This window comes from Ictidomys tridecemlineatus, chromosome 7, assembly GCF_052094955.1.
Source record: "Ictidomys tridecemlineatus isolate mIctTri1 chromosome 7, mIctTri1.hap1, whole genome shotgun sequence".
Lineage (NCBI taxonomy): Eukaryota > Metazoa > Chordata > Mammalia > Rodentia > Sciuridae > Ictidomys > Ictidomys tridecemlineatus.
In genome coordinates this window covers 33,147,906-33,168,608 of record NC_135483.1, presented here as the reverse complement: position 1 = coordinate 33,168,608, position 20,703 = coordinate 33,147,906, and the positions used below count along the sequence as shown (strand labels likewise).

Sequence of the window (20,703 nt, the reverse complement as noted above, 5' to 3'; positions counted from 1 at the left end):
CTTGGGTGTCTGAACCTGTTGGTCTTGGTAGGCATTGCCCGCAGTCTCTACCTATTTCCATCAGACCAGTTGGATTCTGTTGCAAAATTCTGTCCCTGCCAGGACTCCTACAGAGCTTCTCTGGCCATTCTGAGCATCACCTGGGCTCCCATCTAAAGTGCAGATTTGATGGGTATACCCTGTGCCTTAGTCCAAATTGTGATCTAGCCCTTCTAGTTTAGCTACCAGGACCCCTTACTTCTTCCCATGTTCTCCTCCCCCTCTACCCCACACCTAACCATCTCCATCCAGTGCAGATGAAATTCTTTTAGAATGTTGCTGTGGACTGAGTTGTGTCCATCCCAACTCCACCCAAAATTCATACATTGAAGTCCTGACCCCTAACATAACAATATAACCTAATTTGGGGATAGTCTTTATAGCAGCAATCAAATTAAAATGAAGTCATTAAGGTTCTACTCCAATACAACTGGTGTCCTGAGACTGGGCATATTTCTTTGACATTTAGAGTGAAATAGCTTTTATTGATTATCTACTATATGTGAGAATTTTCCTTTTGGATACCAGTTCACATTCTCCAAAGTAACCTCATAAACCATTGTTATAACCATTAACTGGATGAGGAAACCTTAGTTTCAGTGAACTTCAGGAACTGAGCAAGATCACCCAGCTAAGAAGTGAAAAAGCCTAGATGGGAATTCATCCCTCATTTCAAACCCAGGCCATGTCCATTTTACTGAAACTGCTAAACATGCATTTAGTACCTTCCTCCACCCATCTGTCTGGTGTGGGAGCCTTCTGCCAGTACTTCCAGGGCTGAGAACATGAATTTGCAGCTCAATGGCACTTAGGCCACCTCCTCGCTGTGCTAGTCTCTGCAGAGCAGGGATGCTCCGAGAATCAGCTAGATCCCAATCACATGGGGTGCCTGGTAAAGATGGGCAGAGTAACAGTCTGTGGTTTCAAATGCAATACATGTTCCTTATAAATTAAGAAGTCTAAAAAACATGCAGGAGAAAACACCACCTCTGTCAGCTTCCAGGCTTCATCCTTCAGATTCTGCACCTGGTTGTAGACTTACATGGTGCATTTGATGTGGGTGATGTTTAAAGTTCAGGAGGTGTGGGGAAATCTCCCAAAGTATTTGGGAGCTCAAGGGTCAAGAAAAAATACTGTTCTCTCCCGGGTATAGGAAAATATTTGGAGAGAGCAGGAGCCAAATTCTTGTTTGAATGGAGGAAGATCAAGGAAAAAAAGGCCCTGGATAAGTGAAGGGACTTTTCTCCCTTTATTTTTTTCCATACTGAGCAAATGTAGTTGTATTCTCTGCTGACAGCAGCCAGAGGCTGTGAGCCTTATGTGGAAAGGCTCCAGGCACCATTGGCCAGTTACAGAGTTATTATTATAAATACATACTGTGTGAATGTGGTTCCTCTTATGCCACCTCAACCCCCTGAAAATGGGTTTGGGTTTGTGCTGAGCATGCAGTCTTATATTCTATCCAGCAGTTTTCTGGAATGTACAATCCCTTTACAGATGTTGAGGCACAGCCTTTGTATGCATGCATGTAGGGGGTTTGGGTGTAGGGACCAGTTCCCTATCTTAGTTTCAAATGCCCATGAAGTCAAGCAGGTTGGCTTTCTAGTATTCCAGCTGGCCTCAATCCATATGCACTGTGTCTGTGTGTCCAATCCACTAAGTATGGAGTGTCTGCCTACATCTTGTCATGTGGCTTTTGTGTAAGGAAGTAAAACCAGAAGCCTGAGTAGGTTGTTCTTAATCTGGCTCCATCTGCTTTCCAAATGGTACAAATTTTTTCGAGATTCTAGGATTAGGTTCCCTATTAACCTTCATTGGTGGCAATATTGTGAGTTTTGTTTTTTTCCTCTGTCTTCTTGGGCATTTTGGTGGGTAGTTAGGCAAAGGTGAGTCAGTGGCAGCTGGCCTGATGTCCTTTGGCTGGGAAGTCCCACCCAGAACCTTTTGACCTTCTCCAAGCCACTACTCTATGCTTTGATGCAGACACAACCCGGATCTGGTCTTTCTGATTAAACTTCCCACACTTCCTCACTAATGAGACAGTTCCTCCTTGTTCATTCCAGCCTCAAGTCCTCAGGTGTCTCTCTGCTCTCTTAATCCAACACTATCCAAGCTACTTTCCTTGGAGGCAGGATAGTTCTTCAGTTAAGGAATCTGACTTGAATAATGGACAGTTATCAGCTGTGTCAACTTGAGGTTTCTTAGTTTTTCTGGTTTTACTTCTCAGTAAGATGGGAATCATAGAAGAATTAGTGCATTCACAAATATAAAGGGCCCAGAGTTTCAGTGCTGTCCCTCCTAGTAGCCAGGACCCTTTGACTCCCTGGGTGTGACTGTGCTCATCATGCCAGTCTTAAGCCTTGGGTCACTCTCCCCCTCTGCTCCCTACATCCCTGTTTCTGAGCTGTCTGGAACTGCTGGAAAGGCTCACATGTGACTACATATCATAGCAATCCATGTCCTAGAAACTTAGGGGTCTTGCCACCTTTGGCAATTCTACTGATTCCTTATTAATACACTGTCACAATCCCTATGTTATCCAAGGCTAACTTATTCCTTCCCCTGAATACCAAAATAAATCAAATACATGCTACAAATTCTTTCTTTCTAATCACCCACTATGTATACTTCTTGCCTCTTCAGAGTTTGAAAAACATCTTTAACCATACTTCCCTGCAACCTAAGTGGAGGGAAAGGATTCTAAGTGCACAGATGACGCTGTTCCTTGTAACCATAACGAGGACCTCATAGGCAGCTCCATTTGGGTGCCAGTCTCCTCTACATCTCCACTGGCCCTCCCTGAGCCCACCCCCTTCTTTGGACCACTGCAACAGCCTGCTCCCATTCTTGTCCTTGAAAATGCATTCTTATAGCACGGGAAGGACCATCTTTTAAGCACATTTATCACGTCCTGTCACCGTCTTGTTTAACACCCTCTAATAGCTTCTCTTTCTACTAATAGGTGGAATGAACCCCAATACCTCTCCTTGTTCTCCAGGGGCCTGCCTGACTCATTCCCTGCTGCCTCTCCAGCATTGTTTATTCTGTCCTCTTTCACTGAGAGTGTTCCAGCCACACTGAGTCCTCTCTATTCTTTGAACACAGCACGTCCTTTCCAGTTGCCAGGAGTTGGCAACTGCTAGAATATGCTTCCTCTCCACAGGTCAGGCCCCTTTACATAATTAACCCCATCTCTCCCTTTGGCTCTGGGTTCAGATGTCACCCTCTCAGTGACACTATCTTGCCCAGTAATTGTCTGGTTATTTTCTTCCTAACACCACAGTCATTATCTTGCTCTTTTATTGTTATTTCTGAACTCCCTCATTCCATGGGGGCAAGGGCCCAGTGCACTCACCCACTGTTGGAGCTCAAGTGTACAGCACAGTACTGAGCAAAGAGTAGATATTTGTTGCACGGAGGGAACCTTTCTCATGTACTGTATTTTATTTGGCTGCACGAACAGAAGGCAAGTTTAGCAAGTTCATAGTTTCCACCACAAGTTTGGAGGTAGGCTGCTGCACCTGATCAACGATGCTCTCCTGGACCAGGCCCCTCTGTGGCTCTACATTTCACCCTTGTGGCTTTAAGATGTTGCATCATCTTATTTGAGATAGAAAGAACCCAGTAACCTTGGCTTGGTTCTCATTGGCCAAAATTGTGGGACATCCTGCTGGCTGCAAAGTAGTCTAGAGAATCAAGACTTGTAGCTGAGCATGTGCCATCCTAAGAGCATCAGGGTCCTCTTGGCAAAGGAGAAAGGGAGAGAACAGATACTGGGTAGAGATTGCCAGGAGGGTAGCTGCGTCATTCATCCTAAGGCTGTGATCTGAGAGGAGGTAAGATTAGCAGGATCTAGAAGTAGATAGGTGGGGAGGGAGAAGTCTGCTAACATGATTGCTGGTATTAAGATTTTGCTTTAGTAATAATATGTTTAATAATAATGTGTAAAATGAGTACTTAAAGCAAACATAAGCTATACATTCACATGTTACATGGCCAATACTGAAATATTTCTTAAAATAATGCAATACCCAAAAGACTTAAATCATATAGAATGGTCTTTTTTTAAAATTTATCTATTTTTTTTTATTATTTTATTGGTTGTTCATAACATTACAAAGCTCTTGACATATCATATTTCATACATTAGATTCAAGTGGGTTATGAACTCCCAATTTTTACCCCAAATGCAGATTGCAGAATCACGTTGGTTACACATCCACATTTTTACATACTGCCATATTAGTGACTGTTGTATTCTGCTACCTTTCCTATCCTCTACTATCCCGCCTCCCCTCCCCTCCTCTTTCTCTACCCCATCTACTGTAATTCATTTCCCTCTTTGTTTATTTTCCCATTCCCCTCACAACCTCTTATATGTAATTTTGTATAGCAATGAGGGTCTCCCTCCATTTCCATGCAATTTCCCTTTTCTCTCCCTTTCCCTCCCACCTCATGTCTGTTTAATCTTTTCTTCCTGCTCTTCCTACCTGCACTGTTCTTAGTTGCACTCTGTTCTTAGTTGCTCTCATTATATCAAAGAAGACATTTGGTATTTGTTTTTTAGGGATTGGCTAGCTTCACTAAGCATAATCTGCTCTAGTGCCATCCATTTCCCTGCAAATTCCATGATTTGGTCATTTTTTAGTGCAGAGTAATACTCCATGGTGTATAAATGCCACATTTTTTTTATCCATTCATCTATTGAAGGGCATCTGGGTTGGTTCCACAGTCTAGCTATTGTGAATTGTGCTGCTATGAACATCAATGTAGCAGTATCCCTGTAGTATGCTCTTTTTAGGTCTTTAGGGAATAGACTCAGAAGAGGAATAGCTGGGTCAAATGGTGGTTCCATTCCCAGTTTTCCCAGGAATCTCCATACTGCTTTCCAAATTGGCCGCACCAATTTGCAGTCCCACCAGCAATGTACAAGTGTACCCTTTTCCCCACATCCTCGCCAGCACTTGTTGTTTGACTTCATAATGGCTGCCAATCTTACTGGAGTGAGATGATATCTTAGGATGGTTTTGCTTTGCATTTCTCTGACTGCTAGAGATGGTGAGCATTTTTTCATGTACTTGTTGATTGATTGTATGTCCTCCTCTGAGAAGTGTCTGTTCAGGTCCTTGGCCCATTTGTTAATTGGGTTATTTGTTATCTTATTGTCTAATTTTTTGAGTTCTTTGTATACTCTGGAATTTAGGGCTCTATCTGAAGTGTGAGGAGTAAAGATTTGTTCCCATGATGTAGGCTCCCTACCTCTCTTATTGTTTCTCTTGCTGAGAAAAAAAACTTTAGTTTAAGTAAGTCCCATTTGTTGATTCTTGTTATTAACTCTTGTGCTATGGGTGTCCTATTAAGGAATTTAGAGCCCGACCCCACAATATGTACATCAGAGCCAACTTTTTCTTCTATCAGATGCAGAGTCTGATTTGAAATCAAGCTCCTTGATCCATTTTGAGTTAACTTTTGTGCATGGCGAGAGGAGGGGATTCAGTTTCATTTTGTTGCATATGGATTTCCAGTTTTCCCAACACCATTTGTTGAAGATGCTATCCTTCCTCCATTGCATGCTTTTAGCCCCTTTATCAAATATAAGATAGTTGTAACTTTGTGGATTAGTCTCTGTGTCCTCTATTCTGTACCATTGGTCCACCCGCCTGTTTTGGTACCAGTACCATGCTGTTTTTGTTACTATTGCTCTGTAATATAGTTTGAAATCTGGTATCGCTATACCGCCTGATTCACACTTCCTGCTTTGAATTGCTTTTGATATTCTGGGTCTTTTATTTTTCCATATGGATTTCATGATTGCTTTATCTATTTCTACAAGAAATGCTGTTGGGATTTTAATTGGCATTGCATTAAACCTATAGAGAACTTTTGGTAATATCGCCATTTTGATGATGTTAGTTCTGCCTATCCATGAACAGTGTATATTTTTCCATCTTCTAAGATCTTCTTCTACTTCTCTTTTTAGGGTTTTGTAGTTTTCATTGTATAAATCTTTCACCTCTTTTGTTAGATTGATTCCCAAGTATTTTATTTTTTTTTGAGGATATTGTGAATGGAGTGTTTTTCCTCATTTCCGTTTCAGAAGTTTTGTCGCCGATATACAGAAATGCCTTTGATTTATGCGTGTTGATTTTATATCCTGCCACTTTGCTGAATTCATTTATTAGTTCTAGTAGTTTCTTTGTAGACCCTTTTGGGTCTTCTAGGTATAGAATCATGTCATCTGCAAATAGTGATAATTTAAGTTCTTCTTTTCCTATTTTTATGCCTTTAATTTCTTTCGTCTGTCTAATTGCTCTGGCCAGTGTTTCAAGAACTATATTGAATAGAAGTGGTGATAGAGGGCATCCCTGTCTTATTCCAGATTTTAGAGGGAATGCCTTCAATTTTTCTCCATTCAGAATGATGCTAGCCTGAGGCTTAGCATAGATAGCTTTTACAATGTCGAGGTAAGTTCCTGTTATCCCTAGTTTTTCTAATGTCTTGAACATAAAGGGATGCTGTACTTTGTTGAATGCTTTTTCTGCATCTATCGAGATGATCATATGGTTCTTATCTTTGAGTCTATTGATGTGGTGAATAACATTAATTGATTTCCATATATTGAACCATCCTTGCATCCCAGGGATGAATCCCACTTGATCATGGTGCACAATTTTTTTGATGTGCCTTTGTATCTGACTCACCAGAATTGAGGATTTTTGTATCTAGGTTCATCAGAGATATTGGTCTGTAGTTTTCTTTCTTTGAGGCATCTTTGTCTGGTTTCGCAATCAGGGTGATGTTGGCCTCATAGAATGAATTTGGAAGAGCTCCCTCTTTTTCTATTTCCTGAAATAACTTGAAAGGTATTGGTATTAATTCTTCTTTAAAAGTTTTGTAAAACTCTGCTGTATACCCATCCAGTCCTGGGCTTTTCTTGGTTGGTAGTCTTGATTGCTTCTTCTATTTCATCCATTGATATTGGTCTGTTCAAATTGTGTGTATCCTCCTGACTCAGTCTGGGCAAATCATATGACTTAAGAAATTTATCGATGTCTTCACTGTCTTCTATTTTATTGGAATATAGGTTTTCAAAATAATTTCTAATTGTCTTCTGTATTTCTGTAGCATCTGTTGTGATATTGCCTTTTTCATCCTGTATGTTAGTAATTTGAGTTCTCTCTCTTCTTCTCTTCATTAGCATGGCTAAGGATCTGTCAATCTTATCTTTTCAAAGAACCAACTTTTAGTTTTGTTATTTTTTCTTTTTTTTTTTTAAAGAGAGAGAGAGAAAGAGAATTTTATTTATTACTTTTTAGTTCTCGGTGGACACAACATCTTTGTTTGTATGTGGTGCTGAGGATCGAACCCGGACCGCAGGCATGCCAGGCGAGCGCGCTACTGCTTGAGCCACATCCCCAGCCCTAGTTTTGTTATTTTTTCAATAGTTTCTTTTGTTTCAATTTCGTTGATTTCTGCTCTGATTTTAATTATTTCTTGCCTTCTGCTACATTTGCTGTTGTTTTGCTCTTCCTTTTCTAGGGCTTTGAAATGAAGTGTGAGCTCATTTGTTGGTTTTTCCTTTTTTTGAGGAATGATCTCCAGGCGATGAATTTCCCTCTTAAAACTGCTTTCATTGTGTCCCATAGATTCCGATATGTTGTGTCTGTATTTTCATTTATCTCTAAGAATTTTTTGATTTCCTCCTTTATGTCTTCTGTAACCCATTGATCATTCGGTAACATTGTTCATTTTCCATGTGATGTAGGGTTTTTCCTTTCTTCTTTTATCATTGATTTCCAGTTTCATTCCATTATGATCAGATAAAATGCATGGTATTATCTCCACCCCTTTATATTTACTGAGGGTTGCCCTATGGCATAATATATGGTCTATTTTTGAGAAGGATCCATGTGTTGCTGAGAAAAAAGTATATCCACTTGATGATGGTTGATATATTCTATATATGTCAGTTAAGTCTAGGTTATTGATTGCAATATTGAGCTCTATAGTTTCTTTATTCAACTTTTGTTTGGAGGATCTGTCCAATGGTGAGAGAGGTGTGTTGAAGTCACCCATAATTATTGTGTTGTGGTCTATCTGATTCTTGAACTTGGAGAATTTGTTTTATGAACGTCGCAGCACCATTATTTGGTGCATAAATATTGATAATTGTTATGTCTTGTTGGTGAATGGTTCCTTTTAACAGTATATAATGTCCTTCCTTATCCCTTTTGATTAACTTAGTCTTGAAGTCGATTTTATTCAATATGAGGATGGCCACCCCTGCTTGCTTAGGAGGACTATGTGCGTGGTATATTTTTTCCCAACCTTTCACCTTGAGCCTGTGTATGTCTTTTCCAATCAGATGTGTCTCCTGGAGGCAGCATATTGTTGGATTTGTTTTTTTAATCCATGTTACCAGCCTATGTCGCTTTACTGGAGAGTTTAAGCCATTAACGTTTAGAGTTACTATTGATATATGGTTTGTACCTCCTGCCATGTTTATTTATCTTTTTTTTTTTTCTAAGTTAGTTGGTTTCTCCATGATTAGCTTTCCCCCGTCCTCTGTCTTTACCGAGGCACTTCCCACTGATGGTTTTGGTTATTGTTTTTCATTTCTTCCTCGTGTAGTGTTTTGCTCAAGACACTTTGCAATGCTGGTTTTCTGGCTGCAAATTCTTTTAGCTTTTGTTTATCATAAAAGATTTTTATTTCATTGTCGTACCTGAAGCTTAATTTTGCTGGATACAGAATTCTTGGTTGGCATCCATTGTCTTTCAGTGTTTGAAATATGTTGTTCCAGGATCTTCTTGCTTTCAGTGTCTGATGAAAAATCAGTTGTTAACCTTATTGGGTTATCCCTGAATGTAATCTGTCTCCTTTCTCTTGTAGATTTTAATATTTTCTCTTTGTTTTGTATATTGGATATCTTCATAACAATGTGTCTTGGCGTTGGTCTACTGTGATTTTGTGTGCTCGATGTCCTGTATGCATCTACAATTTGTATATTCGTTTCCTTTTTTATTTCTGGAAAGTTTTCTGTAATTATTTCATTCAGCAGGTTACTCATTCCCTTGGTTTGGAACTCTGTGCCTTCCTCTATCCCAATGACTCTTAAATTTGTTTTTTTTTATGTTATCCCATATCTCTTGGATGTTTTTCTCGTGATTTTTAACCAGCCTTTCTGAGTTGGCTAGACTCTTTTCAAGATGAAATATTTTGTCTTCATTATCTGATGTTCTGGCTTCTACTTCCACTCAGTGATACTCTCAATTGAGTTTTTAATTTGGCTTATAGTTTCTTTCATTTCTAGAATTATTGTTTGATTTTTTAATAATCTCTATTTCCTGATAAACAGATAAAAGAAGAAGTTAAGCATCTTTATGTAATTCATTTTCAATGTATTCTTTCACTATTTGAATTTGCTGTCTCGTATCCTCTTTAAGGTTCCATTCCATCTGTCTAAGGTATTTCTTGAGTTCCTTATATGACCATTTTTCTGATGGCTCTAGGTCCTCCTGAATATTTAGGCTGTCCTGCATTGTTTGTACTCCCTTTCTTCCTTGCTTTTTCATGCTGCTCATGTTACTTCTTGTTCTGTTTGACTGCTGAGTTACTGTTTACTCCTATAAATTTATTTGATGCTTGGGAGAAAAGGTATTAGAAAGGAAGGGAAGAAGTCATTAAAGAGAATGAGAGTAAGCAGATAGAATTCGAGGAAGGGGGAATAAGAGAATTGAAAAGAAATGAAAAGACAATTAAAAAAATGAAAATGAAAATTTAAAAAAAATAAAATAAAAAATTTAAAAAAATAAAAAAAATTTTTTTAAAATTTAAAAAATTATTTACAAAAACAAAAAAATAAAAATAAAAAAAACCCAAATTAAAAAAAAATTAATAAATGCAGTCTTAGAGTTTGATTAACTTATCTTCCAGTAGGTGGAGCTGTGCCCACTGGGCCAAGCTTCTCCTCTCAATAGGCGGGAACCAATCACTGTGCAGCAGCTCTTCCTCCCAGACTGGGCGGGTCTCCAATCCTGGGTGCCTAGGGCCTTCTCTTGTGTCTAGACACTTCCCCTCTTTTCCTCAAGCCAGGCCCGGCTCACTGGTGATGCTCACCACAATATTGGCTACAGGCCAGGTCTGCTGCTCCTGGGAGCTCTGTTTTCATGAACGCCTAGGCACACTCTCCCTGTTTGCCATTCCCTCGGACCCCAAGTTTCTAGAGCTTGGGGCTCAACGAATTTGCTTGCCCTCTGGTAGCCACGCTCCTGGTTGCTGGTGCAAGGGACCTCAGTTGTCAGCACTGGTGGGAGTGGTAGCCGGGAGTTCTGCACCGCGAGTCCCGCGCCACTCTTGATTCCCTCGTTCTGGTTATCGAGCTCACAGGAGAGCTGGGAGGGGGGAGGGGCCCTTAAGGTTTCCCCGCTGTGTGGAGAGGGAAGGCTAGGGGATTACACACCTGTTGCCACTGGTTTCAATGAAGTTATCTCCTCCACCGCGTTTTGGTGACGTCAGTTCTCCGCCATGGTGGTATCCCATGCAAATGGTGACAGTTCGTTCCCTTTGCCGGGTGACCAATGCAATGGGTGGGTCCTGACTATCTCTCCCAAGCCCCGTTTCAATCCTGTGGCCACTGCCTATGAAGGCTCGGTTGGCATTGACTTCCGTAGGATCAGAAGGGCTGACCAGTTGTTTCGGCGGGATTGTTAGTGCTGAGTCATAGCGGTTTGGCTGCGAGAAGCAGGCAAATGAGAGCTTGGATGCAGCCGATCCGGGCTCGGTGTGTGTTCCGAGAGGCCCGGACTGTTTGCCCCAGATCCACGTCAGCTCTGCAGTGCCTAGTGATCCTGAGCAAACAGCATTTAGACAGTTTATGACTCCCTATGCCCGGGCAGCTGAAGAGGTCAGAGGTTTGATCTCTCCGTGCCCGCCACCATGTTGGATCTCCCTAGAATGGTCTTTTGGCCTTGGACTCTGCTCTCTTGCATGAAGCAAGTGGTAAGCATCCCTTTGTTTTCTGTTTTCCTCTAAGGCTAATGCCAGCCAGAGATTGGTATGAAGCTCATATTCTATGGCACCAATTTTCCAATTAGAACATTTGTGGAGGGTCCCTGTGCATTTTGTCATACTGCTGCTCAGCCTGGGGGCTTCTGTGGGAAAAGTTGCAGACAGCCCATTGGCAAATTTAAAAGAGTTGACAGTGTTTCTTATGGAAGTTAAAAAAAAAAAATTATCCTGCTGCTGTCTCCAGGGCTTGTAGACTTCAGCATAAGAGGAAACCAAAGGGTTTGTAGAAAACAGCAGGGCTTTTTGGAAAACCAGTCACCATAACAACAGGGCATGGCATTGGTTACAATGAACCTGAAATTGCCTGTGTACCTTTCAAAAGAGGAAGGATTCAGATTTAAGCACTTCAATAAACAATAAATGTGTTGGAAACCAAGTCCTCATTAAGTTATTACCTTCCCAAGGACATTCTGGCCAGTGTTTATAGCTGCCAGACTCAGACCTGCTTGCTGGGCTATCAGTGATGTTTGAGTGCAACCTCTGCCTTCTGAGGATGGCTTCCATGAATCAGGTGCTTGGTATTTGTAGGCACTGAATATTTATTACCTCCGTTAGCTCCACCTTACAAAGGGGTGTCCGGGAGGTAAGTTGACTTGCTGAAGTGCAGACAAGTGGTTGATGGGGTTTAAACCCAGGTCTGTCTCATTCTGAGCCAGGTGGCCTTGGCTGACTGCTAACTCTGCTTCTCATTGTCTTTTACTTAGACATTTGCAATAGCTTTTGGACTGCTCCCACCCCCATTCACACCCACTCCAATCTCTTTCACACTGTTGCCTGGTGAACATTCCTGAACCAAAGCTGGGACCATTGTCATGCTGCTCTGCTCAAAGTGTCATGATTTCCCACCTTCTACAAAATGTGAATGTGCCTGCCATTTTAGGCCTTCTTTTTTTTTTTTTTTTTTTTTTAATTTTTTTTTTTTAAATTTTTTTATTTTTTATTGGTTGTTCACAACATTACAAAGCTCTTGATATATCATATTTCATACATTAGATTGAAGTGGGTTATGAACTCCCAATTTTACCCCAAATGCAGTTTGCAGAATCACGTCGGTTACACATCCACAATTTTACATAATGCCCAATTAGTAATTGTTGTATTCTGCTACCTTTCCTATCCCCTACTATCCCCCCTCCCCTCCCCTCCCATCTTCTCTCTACCCCATCTACTGTAATTCATTTCTCTCCTTGTTTATTTTCCCATTCCCCTCACAACCTCTTATATGTAATTTTGTATAGCAATGAGGGTCTCCCTTCATTTCCATGCAATTTCCCTTTACTCTTCCTTTCCCTCCCATCTCATGACTCTGTTTAATGTTAGTCTTTTCTTCCTGCTCTTCCTCCTTGCTCTGTTCATAGTTGCTCTCATTATATCAAAGAAGACATTTGGTATTTGTTTTTTAGGGATTGACTAGCTTCACTAAGCATAATCTGCTCTAGTGCCATCCATTTCCCTGCAAATTCTATGATTTTGTCATTTTTTATTGCTGCATAGTACTCCATTGTGTATAGATGCCACATTTTTTTTTTATCCATTCATCTATTGAAGGGCATCTGGGTTGGTTCCACAGTCTAGCTATTGTGAATTGTGCTGCTATGAACATCGATGTGGCAGCATCCCTGTAGCATGCTCTTTTAAGGTCTTCAGGGAATAGCCCGAGAAGGGCAATAGCAGGGTCAAATGGTGGTTCCATTCCCAGCTTTCCCAGGAATCTCCAAACTGCTTTCCAAATTGGCTGCACCAATTTGCAGTCCCACCAGCAATGTACAAGAGTACCCTTTTCTCCACATTCTCGCCAGCACTTGTTGTTGTTTGACTTCATAGTGGCTGCCAATCTTACTGGAGTGAGATGGTATCTTAGGGTGGTTTTGATTTGCATTTCTCTGACTGCTAGAGATAGTGAGCATTTTTTCATGTACTTGTTGATTGATTGTATGTCCTCCTCTGAGAAGTGTCTGTTCAGATCCTTGGCCCACTTGTTGATTGGGTTATTTGTTATCTTATTGTCTAATTTTTTGAGTTCTTTGTATACTCTGGAAATTAGGGCTCTGTCTGAAGTGTGAGGAGTAAAGATTTGTTCCCAGGATGTAGGCTCCCTATTTACCTCTCTTATTGTTTCTCTTGCTGAGAAAAAACTTTTTAGTTTAAGTAAGTCCCATTTGTTGATTCTTGTTATTAACTCTTGTGCTATGGGTGTCCTATTAAGGAATTTGGAGCCCGATCCCACAATATGTAGATCAGAGCCAACTTTTTCTTCTATCAGACGCAGAGTCTCTGATTTGATATCAAGCTCCTTGATCCATTTAGAGTTAACTTTTGTGCATGGCGAGAGGAAGGGATTCAGTTTCATTTTTTTGCATATGGATTTCCAGTTTTCCCAACACCATTTGTTGAAGATGCTATCCTTCCTCCATTGCATGCTTTTAGCCCCTTTATCAAATATAAGATAGTTGTAACTTTGTGGATTAGTCTCTGTGTCCTCTATTCTATACCATTTGTCCACTCGCCTGTTTTGGTACCAGTACCATGCTGTTTTTGTCACTATTGCTCTGTAATATAGTTTGAAATCTGGTATCGCTATACCGCCTGATTCACACTTCCTGCTTAAAATTGCTTTTGCTATTCTGGGTCTTTTATTTTTCCATATGAATTTCATGATTGCTTTATCTATTTCTACAAGAAATGCCATTGGGATTTTGATTGGCCATTTTAGGCCTTCTTTCCAGCCTCCTCTTCCACCAGCTTTCTGCAAATCCTCTCCACTCAGCCCGACTGGAGCTATTCTTTGAAGCACTCTATCCACCCTACTTCCTGTGCCCCAAACACCTCCCAGTCCTGCCCTTCCAGTTCAGTGTTTCTTTCTAGCATGCCTGTTAGAGTACTCATTCTGTTTTGAATTTTCTCATTTACAGCTGTGACTTATCTTTGCTGTCAACAGATATGCTTTTAGAGTTGGTTAACAGAATCTGATGGACCCCTACTAGGGAGAGCACCAGGGAACACAAGCTGGGAGGGGTGAGGGGCATGGCTGGGGCGGAGGAAGTTGAATGGCTGTTGCAGTGGGGTCCTCAGCTGATCCCTGGGGGAAGCTCTGGAGCTGGCATGACCCTTCAGCAATTGCCATGAGGAGCCAGGCCATTCTACCCTACATCAACCAGACACTGGATGCAGGCGGCCCCCAGCAAAAGGACAAGACCCTGAGTGAATCCACTTCCTTCCCCAGAGAGCAATTCCTAGAGAGACACTCAGCTGTAGGCAAGTTGAGGTCAAATCTGCCTGCCTCCTGGCACCCCCAAAGTGAAGGATCTGGTGTTGGAGGTGGCAGGGAGACCCAGTTGGGTGCTACAGAGGACTCTACAGGCAGGAGACACCATCACCATATTCACCTTTCTGCTTCCCCAGTAGCTCCATATTGCCATTCATCAGGGGAATCTAAAAGGTGAGGCAGGACAAAACCTGCATGTTTAACAAGTTCTCTAGGCCAGTGAAGAGACAAGCTTCACAGGCCGAGGATGCCATGAAATTCTGAGTTTTTAACAAGCTTGCAATGCTGCTGCTGCAGTTGGTTCATGGACCACTCACAGGGATCTGAGGTTCTAGATCAAGATTGGCGAACTTTTTCAGAAGGCCACATGGCAATAGGCTTTGTGGGCCACATATATTCTCAATGTTGCTATTTTTAGTGTCAAAGCAGACATATATGATGGATGCATGAATGAGCATGTTTGTGTTCTTGCCCGTTCCTGTGCTAGGTGACTGAGGCACAGCTAAATTAGGAGTCACTGTCTTTGTTCTTTTCTTTCACGCTGTCTTCAGCTACAGAGTTTGCAGGTACTAGTCCCAGCTCTCAAATGTACCTGCAAATAGCTCAGCACATGCCTAGTACTCCATGTCTGTAAAAGGAACCAGGAATGAAGAAATGGGATAAACTTATTCTCATTTTGAAGGTAGTCTTTAAAAGTCATTAAATCGTCTCTGATGATATTAGGTCATTAGAGATTTCATTATGCAAATTATGTTCTTGATTTGGGAAGAATATCATGCCATCACTTAGAGGAAGGCAGAGGGCGCCTGAGGATTAATTTCATCTCCTTCCTGGTTCTCAAAGGAGCTTTCCCTGTAGAGAAATTGGGACTTTCCTGCCCCTTCAGCCCAGGTCACTGTTGATCAGTTTTGAGAGCAGCTGCTGTGGCCTGAGTTATTTTCCCAGCTGACCTTGATTCAGACAGTCCTCCGCCTAGCTGCCCCTGGGAGGCATGAGGAGATGATTATCTCCCTGTGTCTGTGCTCCCCTCACTTTTCCTTAACTCTCAGTTCTTGCCACAGGCTGGAATGCCAGGGTTGAGGGTTTTCAGAAAGTCACTGCACGTCTGGTTGGTTCCAAGTCTGGGCAGGCAATGAATGGGGTTCTGTTATTATGTTTGCTTTGCTGAATCAGGTGTTCCTTTGCAGAGGTGGGGGTGGGCTGCCAGCCATTACATAAGTCTTAAGAAAATACCCAGTGAACTTCCTAGAAAATGCATCGTTTAAATGGAATCTTCTGAAAAAGTTAACAAAGGGACCCAGAAAGTGTGTCCATACTCGTTAGCCCCCACTTTTTTCTTTTGCACATGAATCAAAAATCCAAACACTGACTATTCTTGGGACCCCTCTAAATCATTCATATGCAAAAAAGTGGAAAATGTAAGAAAAAGTTACAGGAGAAGATGATTTGAAATGATAGCTTCATTCGAGAAGCAGACACCATCTGGTTGCAGTTGCTCAGTGCAGCTCTGGAACCCCTCATTCATAGATAGCCTCAGGCATTTATTGTGATAGCATTTCAAACTAGCATTTACAACTTTAATAAAACTACACCATGTATTTCAAGCATATACACTATACATATGTAAAGTCTGAGAAGTGTATAATGAACCTGTGTACCATCACCTAGCTAAAGCTATTGACACATGGCAAATCTTATTTTATCTCTGCCTCTATTTCACCAATTGGATAAGTTTTAGTCAAATTCTAGCATTCATATAATTTATCATAAATACTTCAGTATGAATAGCTAAGAGAAGTTAGACCATATGAAATTATTATTTTTATAGATTCATACAGTGTAATATAAGCAACCTCATATGCTTCAACCTAATATACAAATGTAATACCATTTCACATCTCAAAATTAACGGAAATGCCTTCATTCTTTGATATACAAATTCAGTCAGTGTCCACATTTCTCTAATGATTTCATAAGTGTTTTTTCTACAATTTATTTATTTGCTTCAGGATACAAACAATGCCCATTCATTGTATTTGATATTTTTCTCAGGTTGCTTTTAATTTATGGGTTTTCCATTTCCTCCCTTCCTCTTTCAATTTACTTGAATAAACTGTTGTTGCTTTTGTAGAATTCTGCATCCCCTCCCTTTTTTTTTTTTAATTTTGTTGACTGCATTTCTATGGGGTTTTTAAAAATGTCTCAGTATTCAGTTAGACAGAAGGAAAAATTTCAGGAAATCTATTGTAGGAAATGGTGATTATGGTTAATTACAATGTGTTGTACACTTGAAAATTGCTAAGAGTAGATTTTAAAGAATCTCATCACAAAAAAGTATGAAGTAATAAACATTAATTAGCTTGATTTAGCCATTCCACAATGTAGACATATGTCAAAACATCATGCTGTATATCATAAGTAGATACCATTTTTTTTATATGTCAATTAAAAATTTAATTGAACAAAATGTTCCACATTCCCCGTAAACTAGTGATTAGAACTATAGGCTTGATGAGGTTCAGTTTGTTTTTTCTGTTTTGTGTGTGTAGGAAGACCTCATGGGTGGGATAAACTCTTTCCTTTGTGACACACCAGGAACCACACGGTACCTGGTTATCTCATTTTTTTGGTTAAGATGGCCAGATATACCATCTGATTCATCTATTGTAAAGTTTCATATCAGCTTTCTACCTAATGGTTTTAGCAGTTATTAATAATCATTATTTCATGAACGATCACAAAATTGTGATATTCTAACATCTCTTCAACAATTATGTAGATTCCTTTATACTATGCTTGATCTTAGTCAGAAGGCCAAGAAGCAGTTGCAATTCTTTTATAAAGAACAACTTTCCTCATTGCACTGAAAAGGGTGAGTAAATGTCTAATTGATACTTCCTTTAATTATCAATTCTCAGTTTCTTCCCTAGTACTCCAATGACAAGTAAGGTATTATGAATTCATGGATTTAGTATGTTTTAATTCACTGCACTTATTATTATTATTATTAATTTTGCACTCAAATTGTCCTGTCTTTTGCTAGTGGAAGCTTCTCAGTTTGAGTCTTTACTCCTGTTGCAGAACTCCAATAGTCTTTCCCCTGTGGTATGTTGTATTTCAATAGGCTTTTATTTTTCCTGGGTTAGACCTGAAGTTAACCATTACTTTTTTGGAGGTTGGGGAGAGGGGTGGTACCAGGGATTGAACTCAGGGGCACTTAACCACTGAGCTACATCCCCAGCCCTATATTGTATTTTATTTAGAGACAGGGTCTCACTGAGTTGCTTAGCACCATATTTTACTGAGGCTGGCTTTGAACTTATGATCTCCTGCCTCAGCCTCCCCAGCCACTGGGTTTACAGGTGTGCGCCACCACACCCGGTTGAAGTTAGCCATTTCTTTAAGGAGCTTCATTCCTTTAATTGAACTATGATATTTAGATGCCACAACCTGGGCTCTGGGATGTCTGTTGCTACTGGTTTGGTTGTTATTTATATACCTTTTCAGTGAACAGAGCTAGGAACAATTTCTTTTTTAAGAAGAAAAAAGAAACATGTTTGTGTTAATGTATTGACAGTGGAGATTCAAATTTTTCATCTTTAAAAAATGTGTATGTACTAAAATCCTTGATTCCTACCAACCATTATAAGTACTTATTTGCTTCATGTTATATATATAACAATTATTGAAAATATCTAAAAGATTTTTAAAAATTTCTATCCTTAGGGTAAATCCTAATAGGAATATACAGTTAAATTACTATTTTTTTTTCCTTGTGGTATTGAGGATTGAACCTAAGGATGCTTTTTCCTCTGAGCTACATTCCCAGTCTTTTTTATTTTTTATTTTATTTTGAGACAGTCCTGCTAAGTAGGTGAGGCTGGGCTTGAACTCATGATTCTCCTGCCTTAATGTCCTGAGGCTCTGGGAGTACAGGCATACACCTCCACACCATGTAGGTTACTATATTTTAAAAATCACTTAAAATAATTTCTTGCTGTGTGGTTAAGCCATCAATTTGCCACATGTAGATTCACTGATTCTTTTTTTTTTTTTTTTTTTAGAAAAAATTGTTGTTTCTTTCATTCAGTTTAATTTTATGTTAGTCAAACACTTCCATGGTTCCCATGACAAATCTATGAAATAAACTGCATTTACAAAGTCTAGCCTTCATCTCTGCCTCCTACTCTGTTCTTCTATCCTCTTACAGAAATAATCTATTTTTAAAAAGAAGTAGATACATGCATACACACAAAATACACACATATAATATACATAATATATACATATATTACACTTACATGTACATATATATTCATATGTCCTCCCTTAAGTTAAAAGGTAGCATACTGTCTCATTGTTAAATGAAAAAGTCAAAGTACAGAACAATCTATCCCAGAGATCACCACAAAGCACTATATAGATAAGTTCCTCACTCTTTTTGTAACTCCATAGTTCCCAATTGTGAGATAGATCCTAGTTTACTAATTTAGTTGCTTACTGATGACCGTTGGAATTGTTTCCAGCCTTTTAGTCCTGTCTATGTGTCCTTTCATCTTTACCAGTGTATATTTAGGTAGATTCCTAAAAAGGTTATGACAGGGCCAATGGCCAAATGCAAATGTAATTTTGCTGGATCTTGCCAAATTCCCATCAGCATTGTACGAGTACATGTCTGTTTCCCTACAGCCTAGCCAACAGCATACATAGATTGTCAAACTTAGGGATGTTTGTCACTTTCATAGGTGAGAAATTGTTAGTTTTAGTGTCCCTGTCTGTGAGTGAGGCTGTTGGCATTTCATGTGATTATGGGTAAATTGCTTCCCCGCCCCCCATACAATCTGTTCACATCTCTAGGCTTGTTCTTTTGATCATATTCACTGTTTGCAGATCTTCATCCTTTGAGGATAACCGAGATGTTTTGAAAAGTAAAAAGCCCCTAAGGTCATTCAGTGAATAAAATTGCTGGGGCTTTGCTGTCAAATGGAGCAGCTGGGCTGGCTGGGCATCTTTCTGTCAGCACAGTTCCAGGGCTTCTCCATATGGTCTTTCTGCATGGGCTAGTTCAGGCTCCTCACAGTGTGGTGGCCCGAGGGCAGTTAGACTGTTTACATAACCACTCAGAGCTCCAGTGCAGGCCTCAGCTAGCAAGAGAGGAGCTGCCTTGCCTTTTATGACCCAGACTTAGGGGTCATGTAGCATCACTTCACCTATGTTCTCTTGGTTACAAGTGAGTCACAAGCCTGCTCACATGCAGAGGGGATTTAGATTCCAATTGATGGAGGCATGGCAAGGTTCTACAAAGGCATGGCCGTTTTAAGAACTGTGAGTGATCTGAGATTTTACTCTACAATTAACCTGTCATTGTCTCATGGATGCCAGATGAGACATGAAACTCCTGGGTCAGAAACAAAGGACTATAGCACAACAAACTTCCTGAGTATTAGCATATTTCCCTTACGTCTCACAGGGGTAAAGCAGGTGGATTCCTGCCTAAATGTTACAGATGTCTGTTTCTACAATCACTGAAACTCTCCACATAAAGGTACTGGTGACCCTTTGAAGAGTCAGTGCGCATTTCCCTTGACCCCTCTGCAGTTTACAGCACCACGTGTCTGGCCAATATCCTCTGCCCACCACATCCTCCCCACTTTGAAATCCACCCTCTCCCATAACACTGTTTCTTTCCCACCTCTGATTGTGTTTCATCTGTGTCATCCTCCTTTCCTGGCTCCTCTTTCCTGGTTCCCCCATGCCCCTCCCATAGGTCTATGACTATTCACATCCTTTTCCCCGCCCCCTTTCCTTATTCATCAGCTCTCTTGGTGAGCTCATCCGCTCTGGCTCTCCCTAGTAGATGTCTCCCACTGTTCCTCCTTCAGACTCTAGACCCTCATTTCCAACTACTTGTAAGATACCAATTATTATCAGCCAGGAGCCTCAAATTCAACTTATCCCAACCAAGTTAGCCTCTTCTTCCCCACACCCACCCTTCCCACTTCCACACACCTGCACTGGATTAATGGCATATATAGTCTATAAGATAGCTGAAACATATTGTAGTTTTCTTCCCAGAACAAAGTATATCACTAGTATAGGAGCATGCCTATCTCAATATACTTTCCTTAGAGTTTAGCAGTAGGATAAAACTGCTATTTCAGCTACTTTCATGGTTAAAATATGAAATATTGTGGATCTCCTAATTGTATACATTTTTATGAATTGGATTTCTTTCACACCTTCCAAATATGTTCCTCTCTGCCTAGCAATCTTTGTCCCTACCAGTTCCACGCTTTTTTTTTTTTTGGGTGCAGAACTGGGGATTGAAC

General features: G+C 40.4%; 1 protein-coding gene across 3 annotated transcripts in view; it reads left to right on the top strand.

Annotated features, from left to right (window-relative positions):
- Positions 1–20,703, top strand: part of Baalc (BAALC binder of MAP3K1 and KLF4) — a 76,201-nt gene that overhangs the window by 7,368 nt on the left and 48,130 nt on the right. Inside the window, exon 2 of one of the 3 annotated variants that reach the window (XM_078016835.1) lies at positions 17,185–17,246. The exons of the other annotated variants lie outside the window; for them this stretch is intronic. Coding sequence (XP_077872961.1) covers positions 17,185–17,216 — 32 coding nt within the window. The 3' untranslated portion in view covers positions 17,217–17,246. The remainder of the gene's footprint in view (positions 1–17,184; positions 17,247–20,703) is intronic. 3 annotated transcript variants of the gene reach the window in all.